Source organism: Camelus bactrianus, chromosome 20 (genome assembly GCF_048773025.1).
Source record: "Camelus bactrianus isolate YW-2024 breed Bactrian camel chromosome 20, ASM4877302v1, whole genome shotgun sequence".
Classification (NCBI taxonomy): Eukaryota; Metazoa; Chordata; class Mammalia; order Artiodactyla; family Camelidae; genus Camelus; species Camelus bactrianus.
This window is the reverse complement of record NC_133558.1, coordinates 19,447,637-19,471,938: the sequence shown is the minus strand read 5'-3', so window position 1 is coordinate 19,471,938 and position 24,302 is coordinate 19,447,637. Positions and strand designations below refer to the sequence as shown.

The 24,302-nt window shown below is 47.9% G+C and overlaps 1 protein-coding gene across 1 annotated transcript; it reads right to left on the bottom strand.

The window, feature by feature from the left end:
• Positions 1–18,495: 18,495 nt before the first annotated feature.
• On the bottom strand, positions 18,496–21,949 carry LOC141573308 (BOLA class I histocompatibility antigen, alpha chain BL3-6-like). Its single transcript, XM_074348339.1, has 8 exons — positions 21,794–21,949; positions 21,219–21,488; positions 20,741–21,019; positions 19,853–20,128; positions 19,621–19,734; positions 19,176–19,208; positions 18,985–19,032; positions 18,496–18,820 (listed from the first exon to the last, which is right to left on the bottom strand). The coding sequence occupies exons 1-8, from the start codon at positions 21,855–21,857 to the stop codon at positions 18,816–18,818; spliced, it is 1,089 nt and encodes a 362-aa protein (XP_074204440.1). The 5' UTR covers positions 21,858–21,949; the 3' UTR covers positions 18,496–18,815.
• Positions 21,950–24,302: the final 2,353 nt, after the last annotated feature.

Genomic DNA, 24,302 nt, shown 5'->3' with positions numbered 1-24,302 from the left:
ACAGACAAAAGGTGTGACGTGCCTCAGTGTTCTTCAGCCAAAGACCACCTGGAGCACATCTGTGGGCAAGCAGGTTGGATTTATTACTGGGAGCAGCGAGGGAGATCACACAGCATCAGGCCCACGGTGTCTGAGTGTGAGTGTTAGCCAGAACGTACATACGGCTTTGGTTGGGTGATTCTGAGGAGGGATTTGGAAGCAGGGGCTCATTCTAGATTGAATGTTGTTAGGAAGTGAGGGAAAATTCTATGACTGGGCACCTGAGTAAATCTTACCGGGAGGGAGGGCAACTAGAGCGAGGATACAGCTGTAACTAGACAGAAGCAGTGGTCGCTGTATGACCACAGGGAGAGGTTTGGTACATTGTGAGGGTCACAGTGCCACCTTGTTTGGTCTGTACAGAATGATGTCATGGTCTTGTCTTGTCTCCCTGTGTCATGGTCTCAGGTGTCCTTGTGTGATGTCAATGTTCCAAATTGTTTTCTAATATTCTTTAGTTATTTTTCATTTGGGATATAGTTACTTTAAAATATTGAATTCAGAAGGACAAAGCAGACTCCGACCACAGGAATTGGTCTCACACTTACACGGGCCTCAGTGTTGTGAGAAGCGGAGCTGGGGCTCCACAGTTGGTCGTGTTAATGTCTCAACAATTTCAATATGCTTACATTTTGACACAGAAACTTCTCTTTTAGAAATTTATCCTAAGAAGATGATTAGACATGTTCTCAAAAATACACATTCAAGGATGTATCTTGAATTGTGGTTTATAGAAGTAAAGAGTGGAAATAATCTAAATGCTACAATCACTGTAATGATGGTCACTATGAACAGAGGAGAACTAACTATGTCTCAGGCAGTCATTCCATGTGATTTACATACAGGGTCAATTTATACCTCAAAGCAGACCCATGAGGGGCCCAATGTGTGATCCTTTTGTGCAGACAGGGAAAGGGAGCCTCAGAGAGGTTAAGGAGCATCTATTTCGAGGCCACCTTGCATCAGGATCTGGAGACACTGGAGGAGAGCAACAGTTAGGCGCCTGCTGATGGGAGACGGGCTCTGCTGTGCGGGAGAGGGACAGAAATGACCAAGACAGATGCACAGCACGACTGCGCTAAGTGCCGTGAGGAAGAGCTCATGATGCCATGAGAGCAGATAACAGAAGTCCTGACAGGTCCCCTGCCGCTGATATCAGTAATGTCTGAAAGATGGAAAAGATAAATGGAATGTGAAATAAAACCAGAATTCTATATAATTATATACAATCATAGAATGAAAAAGAGCTCTTGGGAATTAAAAATGTCATAGAATGAATACTTGAATAGATGAAGTGGAAGATTAGAGTCATACTGTCAGTAAGTAGTTGGAAAAATAATGACAAGGAGGAGACAAGACCTATTAGAATACTAATCTGTCAATCAAGGGATTTTAACAAGTTAATAAAAGGAGTTTCAAAAATAATGGAGAGTAGGAATCATAAGAAAACTCAGATTAAGACCAGCATTTACATCCTGAATGTCCCAACCAAACTCTTAGTGCAGTGGATGAAAACAGACCCAGCCCAAGACAATCACAATGACATTTCAGACAGAGGGTGGAAAAGAAGAGACCTTGAAAACTTCATGGGGCTAGAAGATAGTGAAGCAATGCCTTCTGAATTCTGGGAGAAACAAGTATTTCCAACAGAATTCAATATGAAGTCAACATGTAAGCCCTAGGGGAGCCTAAGAAATTTCAGAGTTTCACTGCTGTAATTTCCGTGCTCCTTTCCCTGGGACACTATTAGGCAAAGTTGGTGGGGGAGGCAGGGATGATGGAGAAAACAAGAAACAGGAAATACATGGGATCCAAACCTCAGGGGAGACAAACAAGAGAGGGAGAGGGCTGCCCAGGAGGAGGTGAAGGAGATCGGGATGTCAGCCCTGCCCCACGTGTGCAGGGACCCCGCCCACAGTCCGCATAGGCAGGACTGAGGACTGTCAGACAGGTCTGTGTAAAGAGATGAAGTTAGTGGAATATCAGATGTGCTCAAAAATATTTGGGAAGACTTAGGGTCTGCGGAGTGTTTTGTAATGATTTAAAATGAATACAACATAACTAAGGTATTATTTATTCCAGGGAAAATAAAAAATCATTCAAGGAAAGGAAAGTCTACTAAATGCTCAGTTGTGACTAACATTTCCATCATCATAACAATGCAAACACTGCACCGTGAGCTAATCAAAATGGTAAGATTTATAAATTTATGAATTATAATTATAGAGGGAGGATGGTGGTATGGGAAAGAACCAATTAACTAAAGATGGTATATAAAACTGAAAAACAAGGAAGGAGTATTATAAACATGCTATTTAGAGGCATAGAAGAAATAATTAGAGAATCAGCTAAAAGTGTTTTAAAAAATTTTTGGGGGGGAATTAGCTTTATTTATTTATTTTTTGATGAAGGTACTGAAGATTGAACCCAGGGTCTCGTGCATGCTAAACACATACTCTACCACTGAGCTATACCCTCCCCACTCAGTTAAAATTTGAAAAATAGCTTGTCTATGAGATTTAAGAGATGGGGGGACATGGAACATTGAGCCATCTGCTTGGATATCAAGTCTTGTAGAAGTATTTTACTTCTTACAACTATGTGCATATATCCATCTAAAAATAAGAGGACAACCTAGTAGATGTGAGATGGACTCGGGAATTGTTCTGTAAGAAGAGTCATAGACATGGGGCAAGTGTTGGGAGGAAACTGGACATAGAGTGGCAGATGTTTATGGGAGAGTTTTGTTTTCATTTATTTAGATTTGTTTGATTAATTTTAATGGGAGCAATGGCAGCTGTAGGCAGGAATGAAGGAGGCATCAGAGAGTGGGAAACTGCTGATACAGGGGATGGAGGAGCTGCATCCTGTGCCCTCCCTGAGGGGCAGCCTTAGCAGGAGGGACCATCCATCATCACTGGGGGGAAGGTGAGGATACAGGTGCAGATGCAGGAGTGCGGGAGGATGATGATGTCATTCTCACGGGAGTCCTCTTATTTTCTGAGTGAAAACAGAGCTCACCGTTAAGAATAAGGAGTGAGGAGGGAGTGGAGGGGATTGAGGAGGGAGGAGGAAGTGAGACACAGCCTTCTCAGGAGGTGGGAGAGTGACGTGACTCAGGACATGGCATCTGAGAGTGCAGGATGGGGGCCACTGAGGTCTGTGCTCATCAGCCTAGAGAAAGTTCCAGCACTTGGGCAGCAGCAGAAGGATGTGTAATCAACTGAAAGAAAATGCAGTTATTGTTGGTGTGAGAATTATAGTTCATTTTTCTTTGTCATTTTAACATTTATACTTTGTTTTACAGTGAATATACATTATATTATACACTATACTTTACACATATACATTATAATAAGGATTTTAAAACTTTGTTAAATTTTTAAAAAGAAAGGCAGATGGATAGGAAAAGACAAGAGCAAGAACAGGGGGATGCAGAGCTGGAGCCAAGCAGGATCCTTCCCTTCTTTTGGGGGTGTGGTCATTTATTAGTATCTTATAAACTCTTTGATACTTCTAACAATATTTTTTTTTGTATTTTATGTGGCATTTTTAGCTATATCTTTGGACGAATTTTTCCATACAGTCCAGCCCATCTATTCCAGCAATGGAATCTCTGAGGCAGAAGAACTCAGTCAAAAGGTGATGGGTCTGGAATAGAGGATCAGAATGTGCGTCCTGACACATGAGCTGAAGATGAATGTCAAGTGTTTCACAAGTGTAAGGGGTTTTAATGTCATGTGCTTTTTGAAAACATTGTTTATGTGCACAAAAGAGAATTCAAAAGACACTCAAGAGTATACAAAAATAAGTAAGTCATACTGTTTCCCTCATCCCCTGGTCACCCAAGTCCTCTACTCAGAAGCCTCTGCAGTTAGTAATTTCTCATTTTTCTCCCCAGAAAAATATATTTATGCATTACTGTATACTGTTATCTGAGTAAAAACTCCAGCCACGGACAGAGAGAAATTATTTGCAAATTCACATATCTGATACAAGACCTGTTTTAGAACATACATAGAACTTTTAAACTCAGCAATATGAAAGCAAACAATTTAAAAGTGGAGAAAAGTCTGATAAACATTACATCATAGAAGATTTATCAGTGGAAATGGGTATGAAATGATGGTCCACATCATGTTATCAGGATATGTAAATAAAAACAACAGTGACGCACCATCACACCTATGAGAACAGCTGGAATCCAGGAACAGGAGATGCCAGGCGCTGAGCAGGACGTGGAGCCGCAGAAGGCCCCCCCCCCCCCCCCCCGGCACTGCTGCAGGAATACGAAGCAGCGCAGCCACTGCAGGGACGGTCAGCAGTTTCTTATAAACACAGACACAGACTCACCGTCCAACTTGCTGATCACTCCAGTACTGTGTCATCTCATTTGAAAACTTTTATTTGCACAAAACCCTGCACAGTAGTGTTTATAGCAGAGCACCCCTCAAGTGTGGGCTGCACTTAGTGGCTTTCTTCTAAAGACTACAGTGTGAAAAGTGGGGAAGGAAAAGTAAAAATTCAGGAGAAACCTGGGAAATGTACCGTAGCCAGGTGACGAGGTGAATTTGTTAGTGATAATCAAGTGGAGAGCACACAGCCTCGATGTGTGGAGAATGTCACTTCATCTCTGTGGTCTTTTCCCCCCAAACCCTTTGCCCCAGTCAGTCAAGTCAAATGAGTCTACAACATCCCTGAGCAGTACTCCCCAAATGTCAAGGTCATCAAAACCGGGGGAAGTCTGCCACAGTCCGAGAAGTCTGAAAGAGACAGGATTGGGACTCAATGCAATGTGGTTTTGATAGGATCCTGGATCAGAAAAAAGGAAAATTAATGAAATCTAGATAAATTTTAGAATTCAGTAATATTGTATCAATATTGCTTCATTAGCTGTGACAAATGTATGACAGTGATATGAGATGTTCCCATAGGGAAACTGAGTGTGGGATATACAGTAACTCTGTACTAACTTTGTTACTTTTTTGTAAATCTCAAACTATACTAAAATTCAAAAAATTTTAATATTTGCCAGAAGTGAAGAGGCAGTGGAAGAAACTGATCTTTTGAGTTTTTCAGGTTGTTTTCATCAATGAAGTTGTGAAAGGGGTATTGAGGAGAAAAGATGGGAACCTTAGAGTCAGGGCAGGATTCCAGGGCTCTCCTCTCCTCCACTCCCTGCCTGCCCGCAGCCCGAACCCAGAACTACTCAGAAGGCACCTTCATCTCCCATCTCTGACTGAGACCGCAGCCCCTCTGCTTCCAGAGCTGTGCTGAATAGGAGAGAGCAGAGTGGTGGTGCCCTCGTGTGGCCACAGGGATGATGACAGGAGACCTGAGCTCCCTTTTTAGTCATTATTTTGACTATTCAAAGTCCTTTGCATTTGCATATAAATTGTAGACTCAGCAGGTAAGTTTCTTAAAAGACACTGTCAGAGTTTTGATTAGTGTTTAGGATTCTGAATTGATTTGCTTTCAATGTATGGATTGATTTTGTGAGAACTGGGGCCTTAATATTGACAATGCTAATCAGTGAATGTGGAGTTTATCCCCATTTCTTTAGTTTTTCCTTACTTTCTCTCAGGTGTACTATGTAGACTTCAGGGTTCAAATCTGGCACACTCTCTTTAAAATGATGCCTGAATGTTTTATTTTGATGCTATTATGAATGGAATTTTAAATTATTCATTTTCTTAATGTTACATTACTGGTACATAGCAACCCAATTGACCTTGTAGCCTGCAGTCTCCTTTTATTTACCTGTTAGTTCTAGAAGCTTTTTTGGGGGGAACTTCTATGCACACAATCATGTCACTGGCAAATAAATCTTTTTTTATATTTCTATCTCTTTTATTGCTTTTCATTGATCAATGCTCTGGCTAGGACCTCTAGTACAATAGAAACATACTAGATGTTTAGTAGAAATGGTGAGTGTTGGCATCCTTACCTTGTTCTTTACATTACATAGAAAGTATCCAGTCTTTCACCATAAAGTATGATGTCAGTTCTAGCTTTTCCATAGATGTCATTCATCAAATTAAACAAGTGGGCTTTTACTCCCAGTGTGCTGAGAGATTTGATACATTAATATGATACATTACATTGATTTCTATATATTCATCCAAAGGTGCCTCCTGAGATATATCGTTCTTGTTCCTAACATGTTGGCTTCCACTTGCTGATGTTTCCTTAAGGATTCATGAGTGACACTGATTTGAAGTTACTTTTTTTTGACATCTTTATCTGGTTTTGGTATCAGGGTATTACTAACCTCATAAAACAATTTGGAAAGCGTTTCTTCCTCCTGCATTTTCTCCAAGAGTTTGTATAGGACTGGTGTTAATACTTAAATGTTGGATAGAATTCACCAGGCTCTTTGTTGAATTAAAAAAATTACGTATTTAATTTCTTTAATTCATATGAGATTAATTAGTTTTCCTATTTGTTCTCAATTCAGTTCAGTATATGATGTCTTTAAAGAAATTGGTTCATTTTCATACTCATTATCTAATTTATTTGTTTAAATTGTTTGTAAGAGCCTCTTATTATTCGTTTGAAGTGATAAATCTCCCTCTAATGCTGCTTTTGAAACATCCCACAAATTTTTATTTCATTTTCATTGAGTTAAAAAGATTTCTAATTTCCCTTCTGATTTCTTCTTTAAGCCAGGATAATCCATGAGTTTAAATTGTGTTGGTTAATTTCTGAATGTTAATAAGTTTCCAAACTTCCTTTGTCCTTCATTCTCACTGTTTACTATTAGAAGTTCTTGAATTTATAGGTTTCAAAACACGGCACAATTATTATTTCCAAAAAACTTCAGGACACCAACAATAAGAAAAAAGAAAAGCCAAACGAACACGTTTTTCAGAAGTTGTGTAATACAGGGTAATGATAAACATGATTTTCCTAACTCTCAGAGTAACGAAGATACAGCCCAGGGACTCTGTGGCCCAGACTGCCTTTGGATTCAGTCTGTGACATCAGCCCTGCCCTGGTCTCCGGCTTGCCCGCCCAGCTGGCACATTTTGGAATTGCAGCCCCACAGTCGCGTGAGCCAAGTTTTAAATGTATTTTTATCTATATGTGTGCGTGTGTCTTGGGGCTCTGCTTCTCTGACGCACAGTGTCTAATACAGGACTGTTACAGGCACTAACAACAAGAGCTAAACCCTTGCAGTTTTCAAGGAATTTCTAAGGCAGGTGGTGGCTGTGCAATCACGTGACACCCACTGGCCAGGAAAGCACGTGAGCAGAAGAAACTCTCCTTGCGGAGGGGGGGGGGATGTTGGGGGTGAGGTGAACCATCCCTGAGGAAGTAGCGTTTCAGCAGAGATGAAGGGGCAAGACCAGAGGTTAGGGCAGGTCGCTGGGGTGGAATGTGCTAGATGAAGGAAGAACAAGGGATCAAAAGTCCTGGCATGGAAAGGACAGATTTGAGACCAGGGTGGCCGGGACGAGGACAGCTGCAGGCTGTGCCTTCTATCCGGGGGCTCCCTCCCTCCACCTGCTCCACCTCCACACTCAGCACGTGGACCCACCGGCTGACTTCAGAAGCCCTAGGATTACAAAATAGTAGGACCTGGAGGCCCTGGGCCTTCTAGCCTAGTGGCTTTGTTCTGGAGATACTGAAGCTGAAGCCACAGAGGGAAGTGACCGCCCCAGGAAATGGAGGGTGTGGCACGGATGGAACTCCCCGACTCTGAGGCCAGGGGGCTTTCCACAAGACAACAGAGGTGATCTGGGGGAGGGGACTTTGTGGGGAGAGTGAGGGAACCACCGGGGGTGAGAGGCAGGAGACCTGGGGGAGAGTCCTACTTTCAGGCAAATGACACCTCCGTCTCTGCCATGAGAGCGTTTCCCAAACTCCCCCACTCCTCCTCACCCTCTACCTCTTCAAGCCCTGCTCAAGAACTACTTCCTTCTGGACCGTTTTCTTATGGAGGTGTCGAACTAACATTTCCACTGTTTTTCTCCAAATACTCTCAGTGCCTATTCAGTGTGGGATTTGAATTCACTTGTGAAGTTGTGGTACAGTTGTTTTCCCATCATTGTGTGTTTGTGCCCTGTCTCTCCTATTATACACACAGACACACGCAGGACATACACACTCATTTCTCACACATTGGGAAGGGGTCTCGCTCGATGAATAGTGGAGCTTACTTTGAATCCACTGATGGTAACCCCAGGTCACACTCTCTGCAGCGTTTGTATGACTGTGTCTGACCAGCTCCAGGAGTCCCTGCCTTAGTGCTTTTGGTTCATGGATGACAACTCTTCATCCCCATGACAGTGAGGAGGTGAAGGCAAGTCTTGAGTTCAGGGCTTGATGCAGGAGCCAAGTTGCTTTGATGACAAGATCAGGATCTTCCCAAGTCAGATTGAGATTTTCCAATAAATCTGAAAAAGTGCAGTGATACCACAACCAAACCACGGAGCGTGGTCTGAACAAACAGCACCCGCTGCAGAAAGCAGATGGGTGCCTGAGAGAACAGGGGAAGCAGTGCTCATCACCTCACCCCAGGTTTCAGGATCAGGAGGTCCTCCGGACAGGTGTTCCCACAGGGACAGGGGTGGCAGGTGTATATGCACAAGTTATCCCTTGAGAATGAAGGCTGGGGTCTTTGAGCCATTAATTAATTAACCATTAATCCAGCAATTTTATTAGATCACGGATACATGCCTCGCATATAATTTGGGGGCTCTGGACGTGGGAAAACAGACTGTTGTAACCTAGTGCTTGTCCTGAAAAAGCTTGCTATTAATATGGGGCGGCACCCATACTTCTGGGGACGCCTCATTGACACTTTGATGCACATGCAGTGATGTCACAGATCAGAACTATCTTTAGGAGGAGAAGCAGAGAAATCGTTTACTCAAGTTCACCACGGTGGTTGGGGAGAATTTAGTGAATGAGGTGGATTTTGAATGATTTGTGTATGACTGTGTGATTAATGTGTAAGATTCGTGCTGACGAAGGACAAAAAGGAAAAAACTGTTTCAAGGAATCAGGAGTTAGTGTGTGGCAGGGTGGGGGAAATTGGACACCGTGAGTTCAGGAGATAGGTTGTCATTTAATAATTTCTAGTTAATGTCTCTGAGTGTTTAGCACTATAGAAAGTTTGTGAAAGGCTTTGAGTGTTCAGCCAAGGCATCAACCAGTGAGAGTACAACTCAAGGTGAATAATGAGACTGTTCACGTTTTATCAGTTGAACATTTTAGGAGCATGAATTCAACAAAGGTTTACCAGATGGTCACATTCCAGGCACCCACGTAGTCCTGCCTTCTAAGGGCTCACGGTGTAAGAGGAGGGAGTGACACACTGTGATGCTGGTAAAGTGTGTAAGGGTTGGACTAAGAGCTTGAGCGGGGGACTGTGGGCGCCCCCTGGCGGGTGTGGTGAACCAGGCTGGGGCAGTCCAGGAATTATTTTTATTTGATTCCGAAATTCACTCAGCAGCTTTCTCAGCAGAAGTTTGGTGCTTGTTAGTGTTGAGTTGTTTGCATCTCCAGCACCTCAAGGACTGAGCATGGTGCCCACTCTTATGTTCATACTGTTCCCTGTGACTCTGTTCTCAGGAACTTGTACTCAGAATCTGAGACATTGGCAGAGAAGAGACCTGTGGGGTCATCACCTAACCCTCCATTTACAGAAGATACAGAGAACCACAGAAGTTAAATAACCTTCTTAAATGACACAGTTCATGGCAAACTCCAAGTCTGTAAGTCCCCATCCAATGCTTTTTCAGTACATCCTGGAATGGAGTGTAGCCCACTCCCCAGTGCAGAGCTGACGGCAAGTAAAGGAGATCAGGGTCAGGGAACCACGTCAGTTCATCTTAAAGAGGGAAACCAAATATATGTGTTTTTCACACCAGGTGATTCTGACACTGCCTGCCTGGGTTAGCGCAGACCCCAGACATGAAGGGCTCTGTCCCCCAAGACTGGCCCCACCTTAGATGCCAATTCAGCTCCATGTTGTCACCTGGGCTTCTGACCTACTGGCTATAAATCAGGGGTTCCCATGGCCTCCTCCTCTGGTTTGACAATTTGCTAGGATGGTTCACAGAACTGAACAAAGAGTTTCCTGACTAGATTATCAGTTTATTACAAAAAGGTACAACTCAGGAAGTGCCAGGGGCAGGATGCGTAGGGCATGGATTGGGCGGGTGTAGAGATTCCGTCCCATCTGCACGTGTATCACCCTCCTAGCACCTCGATGTACCCCCAGTACCGAAGCTCTATGAACTCTGTTCTCTCTGTGGAGGCTTCATTAGACCTGGTTGATTAAACCATTGGCCACTGTGACTGAGCTCAGTCTGAGCCATTCCTCCTTCCAGGAGTCAGTGATGGGGATGAAAGTTCCAACCTTCCAATCCCAAAGTTGGTTCCCTGGGCACCAGCCCCCATCCTGCGGTTATCAGCTTGTTGACATAAACTCAGGTGGGGTTGTGAGGGGCTGGTGACGAAGGACAGGTGTATTCACCTTTACACTCAGACCTGTTCCAGGAATGGAGGACAACAGACTGCATGTTATAAAGACATGCTCCTGTCTCCTTACTGCTCTGGAGCTGTTTCAGGAACTGGGAACAAAAACAACGTATTATAATAAGAGATGCTCTGCTGTGCTCAAGGTTTAGAAGGTTACAAAGGCTGTAGGAGCTGTGCTGGGGACCCTGGATGAACACCCAAACATATCCTTCTTACTGTGTCACAGTGTCACAGTCTAGAATGTGAATGTCCCCTAAGGAGAAGCCAAGAGAATAGGGGTATGAGGGGGCAGGGACCATGGATGGAGAGGCCTCGGAGCCCGTCTGCCTGACTGACACTGCCTGGGCCTGGGGAAGGGCCAGCCCCTGCCCCACCAGTTCACCTATGACCGTGAGTTCTGGGAGGACGGCAGGAGCAAGGGCACTGGCTGTGATGGTGACGACTCCCTGAGCCTGGATATGGACTCTCGGCAGCACCCCGCAGTCTCCTTCACAGCCGCTGCACAAAAATGGGAGGCCAATGGGAACTTCATAGAGAGAGAAAAGGTGTATTTGAGGAGTGCGTCCCGTGGCTGTGGAGAGACTTGGAGCTCGGACGGGTGAGTGTGAACCACACTGGGAATGACCTCCCGCGGCCCACCCAGCCCTCCTCCCGCACCCAGCCTTGGCCAGTTCTCTCTCCGCGGTGCTGGGGGCTCCCCAGAGCCCATCAAGCCAAGGGGACTCGGACATGCCGTGTGGGATGCATTTGGCCAGGGGTGAGGACACCTTATCCATCTCAGTCTCCTGGGTGGGGCCACCTCACCCGTTCCTCTTGGGACCCTCTGGGGTGAAACAACTGCCAGGAGAGCACAGGGCTAGTTCCCAGGCTCTCAGAGGTTTATATTCACATCACAGGCCCTTTCTCACTAGAGATCAGGCAGCTGGGAGTGTCTAAAAATGTTTATCTAGAAACATGGACTAATGGGCTTGATAAGAGGGAGCAGAGTCTTGGACGAGGCTCTTATTCTGGAGGACGTTGAACAGACCTCTCACGCCCTCGGCTTGGCGCAGGTTTTGCTTAGTGCTGGTTCCCTTCTCTTCCTGCTGGGAGGACCCGCACTGCCTCGCGCTGGTTTATAGCCAAACCATCAAGACTTAATAGCATCTTTGTCTTTGGAGTCGATGCGGCTGAACAAGCCCTTCCCTGCATCCTCCGTGCTTTGTCTACCATGCAGCCTCCGGACCCGCCTGACTCACATCCCAGCCTAACAGGGACGTCACCCTGAGGTGCTGGGCCCTGGGCTTCTACCCTGAGCAGATCTCACTGACCTGGCAGCGTGATGGGGAGGACCAGGCCCAGGATACGGAGCTCGTGGAGACCAGGCCTGCGGGGGACAAGACCTTCCAGAAGTGGGCAGCCCTGGTGGTGCCTCCTGGAGAGGAGCAGAGATACATCTGCCACATGCAGCACAAGGAGCTTCAGGAGCCCCTCACCCTGAGATGGGGTGAGGAGGGACACGGGGGTGGAGCTTCTTCTCAGGGAAGTGCCAGCCCACTAGAGACTTTCAGCAAGACCAGGTTCAGATGTGAGGTCAGGGCCCCTCACTCATTTTTCCTCCTGAAATCAGTCTTTCCAGCCCAACATCCCCAGCAAGGGCACATTTGCAGGCCAGGTTCTCCTTGGAGCTGTCATCAGTGGGGTTGTGTTTGCAGGAGTTTAGATTACTGGAACTTTGCTCGGAAGAAATGTGACCTAGAACAACAGAAACCAGATGAAGAAGAGAACCTTGGATTTATTGTTCTGACCTAAGGGTCTCTTACCCCAAGGGGTGGAATCACAACTCCTCTTCTTGTGACTTCTGCAGCCAGTGTGCAGACCCCTGCTGTGCAGCAAAGCCTCAGGTGACCTTGCCTGGTGGGAGGGCCAGGGGGAAGCTGCAGATGTGCTGGGGGCCTGGAGACCTGGTGAACTTCCAGAGCCCAAATCCAGGTCAGGCCAGGGCACATGGCTGCCTCTGGACCCCAGGACCCTGACCTGAGATCAGGTCCCTGGCCCCTCTCTGAGCGTTCCAGGAGCAGGGCCACATGAGGCCCAGAAGATGCCACATACCTGGGGAATGGGCCACTGTCTAGTGGGACAAAAATTCTCAGGTCCACCTCCTGCAGTATCCTAAATTTTTTACAAAGATGAAGTAGGAGTAAGCTGGGCCCTGAGCTGAATTGGCAAAAGTGGAGGGAGAGGGTAATGTACATGTGTGTCTGTCTGTGTGGGTTCAGGTGGGTATAGAAATGTATGTGGTACTTGAGTGTGGAGGTTGGTGTATATGTGTGTACATAAGCATGTGTGGCTCTTTGTATGTGTATGTCCATGTTCGTGGTGTGTGAGTGTGCGTTGCACTGACACTTCCTCATCCTTAGGTCCACCCTGGCCTCCTTGTGATGCCCCGCCCACCACAGGGGACAGAAAAGTCAGAACAGCTCTCTCTCTGTCTGCTCGTAAGAAGAGGCTCAGGTGATGCATGTTGAGGAAACGGGTCCTCATCATCTTTGAAAAAGGTATCAGGAGCTAAATCCATGGACTTTCTTCCTAGGAATCTTGATTAATAAAAGGATCAGATACTGTTTTAAGGAATTAACATGAATTAAATCATTTAAACCTCATAAGAGCCCTCTGAGATAGGGACAGCTATCAACCCCACTTTACAGACAGTGAAACTGAGGCCTCTGAGAGGCTGGCTGACTCTAGTTGGCTGAACCCATGGCTCTAAGGAAATAGCCTGAACACTGAGCCCAAGTACGTCCCTGCTCTGTTACGCTGGCTCCTTGCGCTGTTCACCTGCCTCACTGAGGGTCACCTCCTCTGGGGGCTCTGACAGCCTCCCTTCCCCTCCAGGCTCTGAGACTGGCCGGAGGTCTGCTGTGTTTCTCACACCTTCTACGGTGAGTCCATGGGGTGTGAGGTGACAGGAGACTTGGTTGTTCATTGGCTGATGGGGTGTGTCTGCTGGAGGTGCTGGGAGGGGAGGGGAGGGTCACACCGGGGTGTGGGGCATCAGTGGTGTTTGGATCCAGGCTGTGAGCTGGACAATCCAGATGCTGAAGGAGAGACCAGCGGGGACCACGCAGAGTATACTCCTCACTGTGTTATCTCACAGCCCGGAAGCACAGCCCCACGTGCCCCTGAGAGTCCCAGGGGTGGTCACTCCTCTCCTTCCCATCCCTGCTGCCCTGACTTCTCTCCTTCCCACTGACTCCCTAGTACCATCTGCTCCGAGGCGACACCACAGCCCTGCTCCCAGCACGTCCTCCCTCCCTGCCTGCCCCTCCCTGCTGGGCTCCTGGATGGAGGGAGAGGAGAACAACTCGGATAGAGAGAGAGCCTGACATGTGTGCTGGTAAAGGGAAAGTGGGGGGTGTGTCCTCAAGAAAGGGAAGGGCTGCCTTGGGGAAGAGGCGTGAGTGGCTCCCTGTGGGCGGTCAGACTGGTGGCCTCGGTCTCTTGCTGGCTGTGGGTCGGGCGCTACCTCAGCTCCTTGCCCGTGGGCCTTCCCAGCGCAGCGGCTGGCTGCGCCAGAGCTTGCAGGCAGTGCGGACAGTAGCGGTCAGCTAGCAGGATGGGGTCACGCTCTTCTAGGTTCTGATCACAGGTGTGACATTGTCATGGTAACATTCTATTGGTTAGCAGCAAGTCCCAGGTCCCACCCACACTCCTGGGGGGCAGATTCCACAAGGTGTGAATCCCAGGGGGCAGGGATCGTTGGGCACCACCTCAGAGTCTGTCTGCGCAGGGACGTCCCAGGTCAGAGAGAGCAGGAACACCAGGCAGTGCGGCCTCTGCCCTGGACGTGTTCACACACAGGCTGCACATCACTGAACGCTCACTGTCACTGCGGGTCCACGTTGGACAAGATGACCTGCAGGACTGAGCTGTGTTAACAGAGCACCGCCCTGGATACAAGCACCAAAGTTTCCGTTGGAAGGTTTCTCTCCCGTTCTATGTGAACCTGAGAGAGGATCCTCTATGAATAGTCCCCTCTGAATTTTCAGTCCTCCTACAGCTCTAGGAAAGAGCAATCACTAAAGTGAACCATATTTTTCTTTCCTTGTCATCCTGTCAGCAGATCCTGGGCTCCCACTCTTCCTTCCATCTTGCTGTCATACAGGATCCCACAGAGTCCCTTCAGGTGGTTCTACCTTGCTGGTGTTGTAGGCAGACAGGGTAGGGGGTCTTCAGAGGAGATGAGGCAGGTACAGCTTTTTCACATAAGAGAAGCCGTTTGAGGCCTGAGCCATTTTGTGATCTAAGCCTGGTCACATGCTTGCCCTTGAACTGGTCTCAGTAATAATGATCTTAAGGGAACAGCAGAAGGAATGACTGATCCCAGGCAAGAGAAGTAACAACAGCTTAAATAATAAACCAGATAATAAAGACCCCAGTTCCATGATTAAGTTCTGGACAATATGATGACCCAGATGTGTATTTTTAAATTTTGATCTTAAGGGAAAGAATTTTTAACCATCTTTGCTTTCTTTGGTTGTTCATTTAACATGGTCTTAGGTACCTTGGGTCATGCCAACAAGGGCAGGAGGGCAGGGACAGTAGAGAAGGCAGGTCAAGGGACCTGGATGCCTGGACAACCTGGTGGTTCAGAGTCACCCGAGCTGCCCTGGAACTGCCTGCCTCCCTGTCATGGAGACACAGACAAGCTTCCATCCTGTTAGACCACTGTTATTTGTGTTTCTGCTGCACACGCTGAGTTAATCCATATGGAGAGAACAGGACTTCCCATGGGTGTGTGGCCATGGTGGTCTCTTTTGGAGATGAGCAGAAATCTATTCACAGTGTCACCCCTGTGGGCTCCTGGGACATTATTGTAGTTGGAGAAGAGAGAGCTGGGCCCCAGGGGGCAGCACAGGGAGACTGGAGACTGTTACCCTCCTCATCTTTCTACATGGAGTCTGACCTAGGGGAGTGGGTGGGTCACCAGGTGTTAGATTTGGGAATCTTCCCTTCTTCACTTCCTTCCTGTCCTTTTTACAGACAGTTGCCTTGACGTTCCAGCCGGGATGAGAATCACTGCTGGTGTCTCTTCCTCCTCCTCATTCTGTCTGATGGCAGGGGCTGTGGGGGCTGAGATCTAGAGGAGAAACTGCTCAGGTAGAAAAGGAACCGAGGGTCATTGTCATTGGGCTCCATAGGAAATCTCTGTTGTCCCAGCCTGGCCTGGACAGCCAGCCTGAGACAACTGACCCCAGGTCCCTCGTGTCTCTTCCCCGAGTGATTCCAAAATACACAGCCTAGCACCTGCCCTGTTCTATTTGTTACGTGCAAGTCGTTAGGTCCAGTTTAAATTTCAAAAGCATATATTACATGTGGGCGTGATACCAGAGGAGGGAACACCGGCGACCAACTTAGAGTCTGCCAACCACAGGGTGACTTTGGGAACCATCTGACATCATGGCCTCTCACGGGGCTGAGGCTAGGAGTGAGGAGACTGGAATAAATAAAGAGATCAAGTTCACAGGATTTAGGTGCTCACTCCACAGCAATCCAGATCAAAACTATGTTCTCGAAAAACTGGCCCAGTCTTCCAGGTAATTTGGGATTAAAAGAGAGAACTGTGGGGGTAGAAACACAAAGGTAGGAAATGAAAAGAAAGGCAGCAGTCTGAGTTAGCGCTGTCTCACTGTCACTCGCCGTGACCCTTCCGGTTTCTGCAAGAACCTCAGGGGTGAATCAAGTGGTTGTGTGAGGGGGACCCCCCCATCCTATAAGTCTCTGAGGAGGGCGTTTACCTCTGTCATTACCCCCAAGATACAACATTGTATTTAATGTTCCGAGTTGACTGAGCTTGGGAGGCTTTTTCAGGGGCTTCTACTTGGCTTTTCTCACTAAAAGCTTTTACCGCAAAGGTCAAAGAACCAACATGAGAATTCTGGCCAACTCTGCATACATCTCCTCCAAAGACATATTTGGAAACTGGGGAGATTCCCACCAAGTGGACGTGTGGAGACAGAGAACCCACTGAGATAGGGGTGGACCTAAAAGGACTTGAGTTATGTCCTCCTGTTCCCCAAAAGCTTCTCCTCTAATGGGGTTTCATGCTGGTACTTTGGTTCCCAGATATCATTATCAAAATGGACTTTATCCAATAGGCATAAAGGGACCTAGATCTTCCCTTTTGTCAATGAATGAAAATATAAAAAAATAGCCATTGGTACCTACATGGAAAGACGTGGGGAATTCCTACCACACACAGTTGCCATGTATTGCAGGGTATTTGCTCAGGGGACCTCGGCTCCCTTCAGCCAGTGAGTCCTGGGTCTGCGAATTGGCTCAGGTCTGGAAACTGGGTAAAGGATGGTAACTTTCTCTTAGGCAGCTCATCTCAGCCTAAAATTTAGTTATTCCTATCTATTAATTATCATGCTAAGCAACTCTTGTTATCTGTCCATCCACCTTGCCCCTAGAAACACCACAATCTATGAAGCATTTCCATAAAGTCCTTGCAGTCAGACTTTCCTGCTTCCATTGTGACATTGCTGGTTTTAGGGGTGTAGTCCTTGTTTCTGTCTTGCTGTCACCTGTCCTCTGACTTTCTGAGACACTATCACCCCTGTTACTGCTGTAATATTATCTCCTAGAGTCAATCCCCGCCTGCAAAGGACAGACACATTGAGGTCACTACTGTGCTCACTTGCTCAGTCCTTATTGCCTGAGAAACAGTTTCCCTTGGAAGACAGACTTGTGGGTTTTTTCCAGTTTTATTTTGTGCTAGCATGTCCACTCGCCTGAGCTTTTTCATGTCTTTCTGTTCAATCACCACGGTGGTTCTGGCATCTCTGCTTCATTTGATGTGGAGCCAGAACTTCCTGTTAGAACAGCTTTATTGAGATATAAATGAGACATCTCATTCAACCATTGGAAAGAATCGATTACAGCATATTCACAGAGAGATGTGACCATACGCACAATAAATTTTGGAACATTTTGATTCCTCAAACCATTTTTCTGTCTCTCACAAATGGTGATCTCCTGTCCACCCTACAGCCACCTGTCCCTACAGCACACACAGTGATATGTGTATGTTCAGAAAAAATGATCCTACGCATATGGGTCCCCTATTCCAACCTGCTGTGAATCTACATCTGTGGTATAAACCATCAGTTTGGCCTGGAGCCAGCACTAGGATTACTAGATCTAAGGGCAGAGAGAGGGAGTGGCTGCAGAGAAGACAGAAATCCAGCAAGATTTAAAGGAAGATGGGAAACTTTTGGGTCCCTCTTCTTCGCTAATTCTAGAATCTAGTTCCTTAAAAAAGATGGGAGAAAGATGCAAAGAAGAATCAGGCCAGAACTGGATAATGCTGAGAATTTCTCTCTTGATACTGCTGAGATCCTGTGTGCAGGGACCCCTTGGAATTGTGGGGACAATGACAGGCAAAAATGACTCCTCCTGCTGTCACAGATGGGGGACACCCAGAGCAGAATGAGGCCAGAACTCTACATATGAAAAAGAACTTCATAATTTAAAAAATCCTAAAAGGGCAAAATATGAACACACACAAAAAGGACAGGGGCTGAAGGCTGGACTTTCTCCTGAGCCTAGGGTGACATGGTCACAGGAAGCCCTCGCTGTCAATGTCCTCCAGACAGGACAAGGCCCAGGTGACTTCTGAGTCTCTGTGATCACAGGTCCTGGTGGGACCAGGTTCTACTGTAATTATAGGGACACAGGACCAGAGAAGATGACCCATCCCAGTAGTGACCACTTCACAGCCCACAAGGAACTGAGCACTGACTGCGCACAGTCCTTGCCACACTCCCTCCTCACAGCCTTCTGTCCCCCCTGCAACAAGCTCAGTACAACAAGCATGCAGATTCTGGAAGGTTCTCAGTGCTTCTTTATTTCCACTCACAAATTTTAGGAATCTTCACCTTTATTATTTCATTAATGGCTTGTGGCACGAATTACAAAAAAAAAAAAATTCATATCCAGATTTATTTTCATTAGGAAAGTAAGACATTATTATAAAATGCAGCACAAAGTTAAGACAGGGATGGAGACGGCCCAGCCCCACCTCTGCTGGAAAAGGAAAGTCAACCAGGGAAGAGAACACAGGTCAGGGTGGGGGTGGGGGGAGGTCGTGGGGGGCAGGGGTGGGCCAGTCTCCCCACCTCCTCACATTGTGCTAATAGAAGCACAGACACATTCAGGTGCAGCTGCAGAAACAGGAGTGAGGGGATCTGAAGTCACAAAGTGAACACATCGTGGATCACTCAGTCCCTCACAAGGCAGCTGTCTCACACTGTGAAAGAAAAGAATCAGGAACCGATTCAGGTCAGTCATGGAAGTGCTGACATTCTCAACAGCCCCCCACATGCTCAAAATGTCCCACTCTGAGAATCCCCACACCCACAGTATCCCCTCTGCCCCAACCCCTCTCCTAGTCTAGGCCCCCCAGTGTCTCACCTCTGGGATCCGTGAGAGACACATCAGAGCCCTGGGCACTGTCACTGCCTGGGGGAGAACAAAACCAGGACGTGGTCAGAGCCCACAGGAGAGAAACCAGAGAAGGAAGTCTGAGGCTGGTGAGCTCCCCACATGGCCTCCCGGCTCCACCATCACAAGGGTCTCAGGAACCACACTCACTCCATACTTACTTGCAGCCTGAGCATAGCTCCCTCCTTTTTCACCTGTCAGAAGAAAACATCTTGTGAGAGGCCAGGGAGAAGCCTGAGTCATGAGAGGAACCCCTTGTTCTGGACCACAGAGAACTTTGTAAAACTGGACCAAAAATCCAGGACAGGTTCAGAACATGAAGGAAGGGGGGACTGGACCAACTACCTTCTTCAGGTGTGTCCTCAATGGGGGGGTCTATCCATCTGACTTTTGACTGCTGGGAATCTGATCCCCAACTGCAATTCCAAGCTGAAAAATTTGTCTTTCATCTTCATAAGTGCTTTACAAAGTGTTAGCACTCAGCTCCAGAGTGGCAAGCACGTGTGTGTGAATAGTACCTCCCAGTAACAAGGCAGGCAAACTTCTAGTGGGCTTGACACACCTCAAGTTAGACAAGAAAAGTCTGATTCCCTCTCCCTTCCCTACCTGAACGCCTCTTCCTCCAGATCACAACTCCCGCCACCACAGCTCCAATGACCAGAAAGAGAACCAGGCCAACAATGATGCCCATGATGGGGACGGTGGGCCGAGGAGGTGGCTCTGCAAAAAGAAGGGAAAAGGCCCTGACCTCAGGTTTGAGTCCCAACCTTGTTGAAGGTCCCCAGAAGGGCTTCTGCTTTATCTGAGAAGAAGCTCCACCCCCTGTCTCCCCACTCACCCCATCTCAGGGTGAGGGGCTCCTGAAGCCCCTCGTGCTCCACATGGCACGTGTATCTCTGCTCCTCTCCGGGAGGCACAACCAGGGCCGCCCACTTCTGGAAGGTCCCGTCCCCTGCAGGCCTGGTCTCCACGAGCTCCGTGTCCTGGGCCTGGTCCTCCCCATCACGCTGCCAGGTCAGTGAGATGTCCGCAGGGTAGAAGCCCAGGGCCCAGCACCTCAGGGTGGCCTTATGGTCAGAGGTGGGATGATGGGTCACATGGGTCCTTGGAGGGTCTGAGGAAGAAGAATCAGAAACTTCTCACTCTGGGTTACCTCCATGAGCCACTGACGCAGCATCAGGTGACCATCCTGAGACTGGACAGGATGATGGGTTTGAAAAGAAGCACAAACCCGGGACACCAGCCTGCACCTGGATGTCTGGGAGTATCTCCTAGTCCTCGGAATGCTTAAGAATCAGAATGAAAGACAAGATAGGAGGCTCCAGGGCTGTAAGGGGGTGAATACAAAGTCCTGTTTACAATGGAGGAGGACGAATGACTCAGAAAAGGTGGAGTCAGGATCCAAACACGGTCTTGAGCTGAGAACAGGCCTGAGAGAGAAGGTCCTGGTTCACAAGATGGCGGCCGGGGTCAAAGGGCACCTCGGGTCAGTTATTTCAGGGACGGTCTCCCCCTCTTTATCCTAAAGAGCCTGGATTTCCTACTGTGCTTTAGAGAAGTCGGGCCGCTGCAGTCACTCTCCTGTACAGAACATGGGGACCTGGGCGGACCCCTCCCTCTGCAGCAGGAAGCCGGGGCGGTTTCCCGCAGGATCCCTCCTCCTCTCCTCGTGGGATCCGAGCTGCAGCCCGAGGGGAGGCCGTGGAGGCCCCGCGGCCCCTCGTACCTGCGCGCTGCAGCGTCTCCTTCCCGTTCTCCAGGTATCTGCCGAGCCACTCCACACACGTGCCCTCCAGGTAGTTCCTGTAGTGCTCCGCCACATCACCGGCCGCCTCCCACTTGCGCTGGGTGATCTGAGCCGCCGCGTCCGCCGCGGTCCAGGAGCGCAGGTCCTCGTTCAGGGCGATGTAATCCTTGCCGTCGTAGGAGAACTGCATGTACCCGAGGAGGAGGCGCCCGTCCGGCCCCACGTCGCAGCCGTACATCCTCTGGACCGTGTGAGACCCTGACCCCGCCCCGCCCCCCACAGTGATTAAACCTAAACTGAAAATGAAACCGGGTCAAAGTCCCGCCGGCTCTTCCCGGGTCGAGGGCCGGGCGGGCCCCGCAACGTCGGGGTGACCCTCGGACCCGGAGACTCGGGGGACCCCGTCCCGTCCCTGGGGAGGCGGGTCGTGAGCTGGACCCGGGCCCGCGTCGCTCACCGGCCTCGCTCTGGTTGTAGTAGCCGCGCACGTTGTTCAGGCTCTCTCGGTACCACTGTGCGTGGCCCTTGGCTCTCCGTGTCTCCCCTTCCCAGTACTCCGGCCCCTCCTGCTCCACCCACCGCGCCCGCGGCTCCATCCTCGGATTCGGGGCGTCGCTGTCGAACCGCACGAACTGCGTGTCGTCCACGTAGCCGACTTCCGTGTACCAGGGCTCCCCGCGGCCGGGTCGAGACACCCCAGTTTCGAAATACCTCATGGAGTGGGAGCCTGGGGGCGGGGAGGGGTGAGACCCGGCCCGACCCTCCCAACCCCTTGGGTCCCGGGTCCGAGGTGACTGGCGGGGAGGAGGGGGCGCGTGAGACGGAAAAGGGGCGGCGGGTGGAGAAGTGTCGGGATCAGATGGGAGAGAAGAGGGGGGCGGGAAGCAAGGGAGCGAGGAGACGGGACCCAGGTGGGGTGATGGGCCTGGGCGGGGGCCGGCGAGGTAGCACCATCCTCGGGGTCCTGCCCTCCTGTCCACAAGCCCCTCGCTCCTCCCCGCAGAGGCCTTTCCCTCCCGACCCCGCACTCACCCGCCCGGGTCTCGGTCAGGGCCAGGGCCCCCGAGAGCAGCAGTAGGAGGGTTCGGGTCCCCATGACTGGCCTGCCCCGACTCTGAAGACAAGCTGAGTGGAGACAGGTTCGTGCGGACTTTATAACCAGGAACCGGGGTGACGCTGATTGGCTTCTCCAGAAACCGGACACGCAATGGGACTGAGAAGTGGGGCCGCGTCACGAGTGTCCAGGCAGGAGCTACCGACACAGGTTGTGAGAGAGAAAGTGAAACCCGGGGAGATGGGGAACCCCCAGCACGGAGCGTCCCCGCCACAGACCCCGCCCTCGGTGAGACCCCGAGAACCTTGCCCTTCTGGGGACCTGGGACTTTGCCCTGATCCCTCCCCTCCTGCACCGAGGGCTCTTTGACACACTGTCTCCCCGGGTTCTGGCCCAGGGCTGTGTAAGTTTGTGATTTTCAAAACATTTTGGTCAGAATGCTCACACAGTCTTACAAATGAGTGAGAAGCCAAGGATAATTTTGTGTATGTGGGTACATCTACCGATATTTTTCATTGTAGCAATAACAGTTTAAATTTTTGTATTAACTTTTGAGAATAATATTAATAATCCATGCATTTAATATAAAGATAGTTTCCCAAAATAAACATGGTAGTGAGAAGGCATAGCTTTTTACATTTTTACATTTTTTCAAGTCTCTTTCTAGTTTGTCTCAATAGAAGACCATTGGATTTTCATGCTTGCTGTTGCATTTAATCAGTTATTTTGATTGAAGTCTCACACTTATGTAGTAGTAATATTTTAAATAAGCTTTTCAGATCATTATGGATGGTCCTCTTTAATGCTAAACTAAAACTACACACGTGGTAGTTTGTCAAATTTATTTGCAAAGTGGACCTGAGACAGATCACTGAGTATTTCCTGTTACATTAGAATCCAGAGCCTGTTTTGCACACTGAATGTCTCTGTACTAATTTAAGATTTTAAAAAAGTAATACATTGTTTCAGTAAGTTATACAGATCTTCCAGGGTCATTCATTCTTTCAAGTAAAAACAGTATTCCATAAAAAAGAGGGTAGTTCAGTTCACACAAATTATTTCACACGGGACATAGTACTTTGAAATGTAGCAGAAGTGCTTTATGTGTACGTCCCATGTCATCATAGAAGATATTAAGGATGAAGACTTAGGAACGATAATTTTAATGCTTCAACCAGGACATTTTAAAGCAAACCTTATTTTTGCCCTGCAAAAAGTTGTGAAAATAATTACTACTGCAGTTTGCTTCCATAGTCTCCATTACTTTGAAGCTGTACTGTACCTCAAAGCAGATGTCAACATAGTGAGGAAGCAAATAATATCTTAGTAATGCTCTGAAAGTAATTTTGACTGGGCATCTGACTGAATCTCACCCATAGGGAAGGCAGACTAGAACGAGGATACAGCTGTATCTGGACAGAAGCAGTGGTCACTGTGTTAGCACAGGGAGAGGTTTGGTGCATTGTGAGGGTTGCAGTGCCAGCTTGTTTGGTCTGTCCTTAGACAGAATATGTCATGGTCTTGTCTTGTCTTCCTGTATCATGGTCTCAGGTGTCCCTGTCTGATGTTGATGTTCTGTGAGATGACTTATGTCAACGGCAGAATAACCTGGCCGAGTGGGGAGCATCAGCCCCGCTTCCAACAACACTGAGGTCAATGTAAATGTCAGACCAGTTCCTGTGGGCAGAGGCTGCTTTGTCCATCTTGAATTCAATATTTTAAAATAACTACATCCAAAAAAGAAAAAGAATATTAAAGAATGATTTGGAAAAAAGAAATGCTACATAAACATATTAGTAATAAATGTAAAGAATAATGAAAATGTGGAATAAGAAATGGGAATGAATTAAAATCTATCATCTTTGCAAAGATGAAATGAATGAGGGGAGGATTGACAAGACTTGAGGGAGAACAGACAGTTGTAAAGACTGATGAGATTGAAAACTGGTACAGAAATCTTAAAGGTCCTTTTGCAAAATGTCTCAATAATTTCAATATGTTAACACTGAAATATAGACATTTTTCTTTCACAAATTTATCCTAAGAAGGTAATCACACATGTTCTCCAAAATAGATACTGAGGGATGCATCTTGAATCGTGGTTTATAGAAGCAAAGAGTGGAAATAATCTAAATGCTACAATCACTGTAAAGATGGTCACTATGAACAGAGGAGCACTGACTATGTCTCAGGCAGTCATTCCATGTGATTTACATACAGAGTCAAATTTATGCCTCAAAGCAAACCCATGAGGCACCCAGCCTGTGATCTCTTTGAGCAGACAGGGAAAGGAGACTCAGAGAGGTTAAGGAGCATCTATTTCGAGGGCACCTTGCATCAGGATCTGGAGACACTGGAGGAGAGCAACAGTTAAGCCCCAGGTGATGGGAGACAGGCTCTGCTGTGCAGGAGAGGGACAGAAATGATTGAGACAGATGCACAGCACAACTGTGCTTAGTGCCGTGAGGAAGAGCTCATGATGCCACG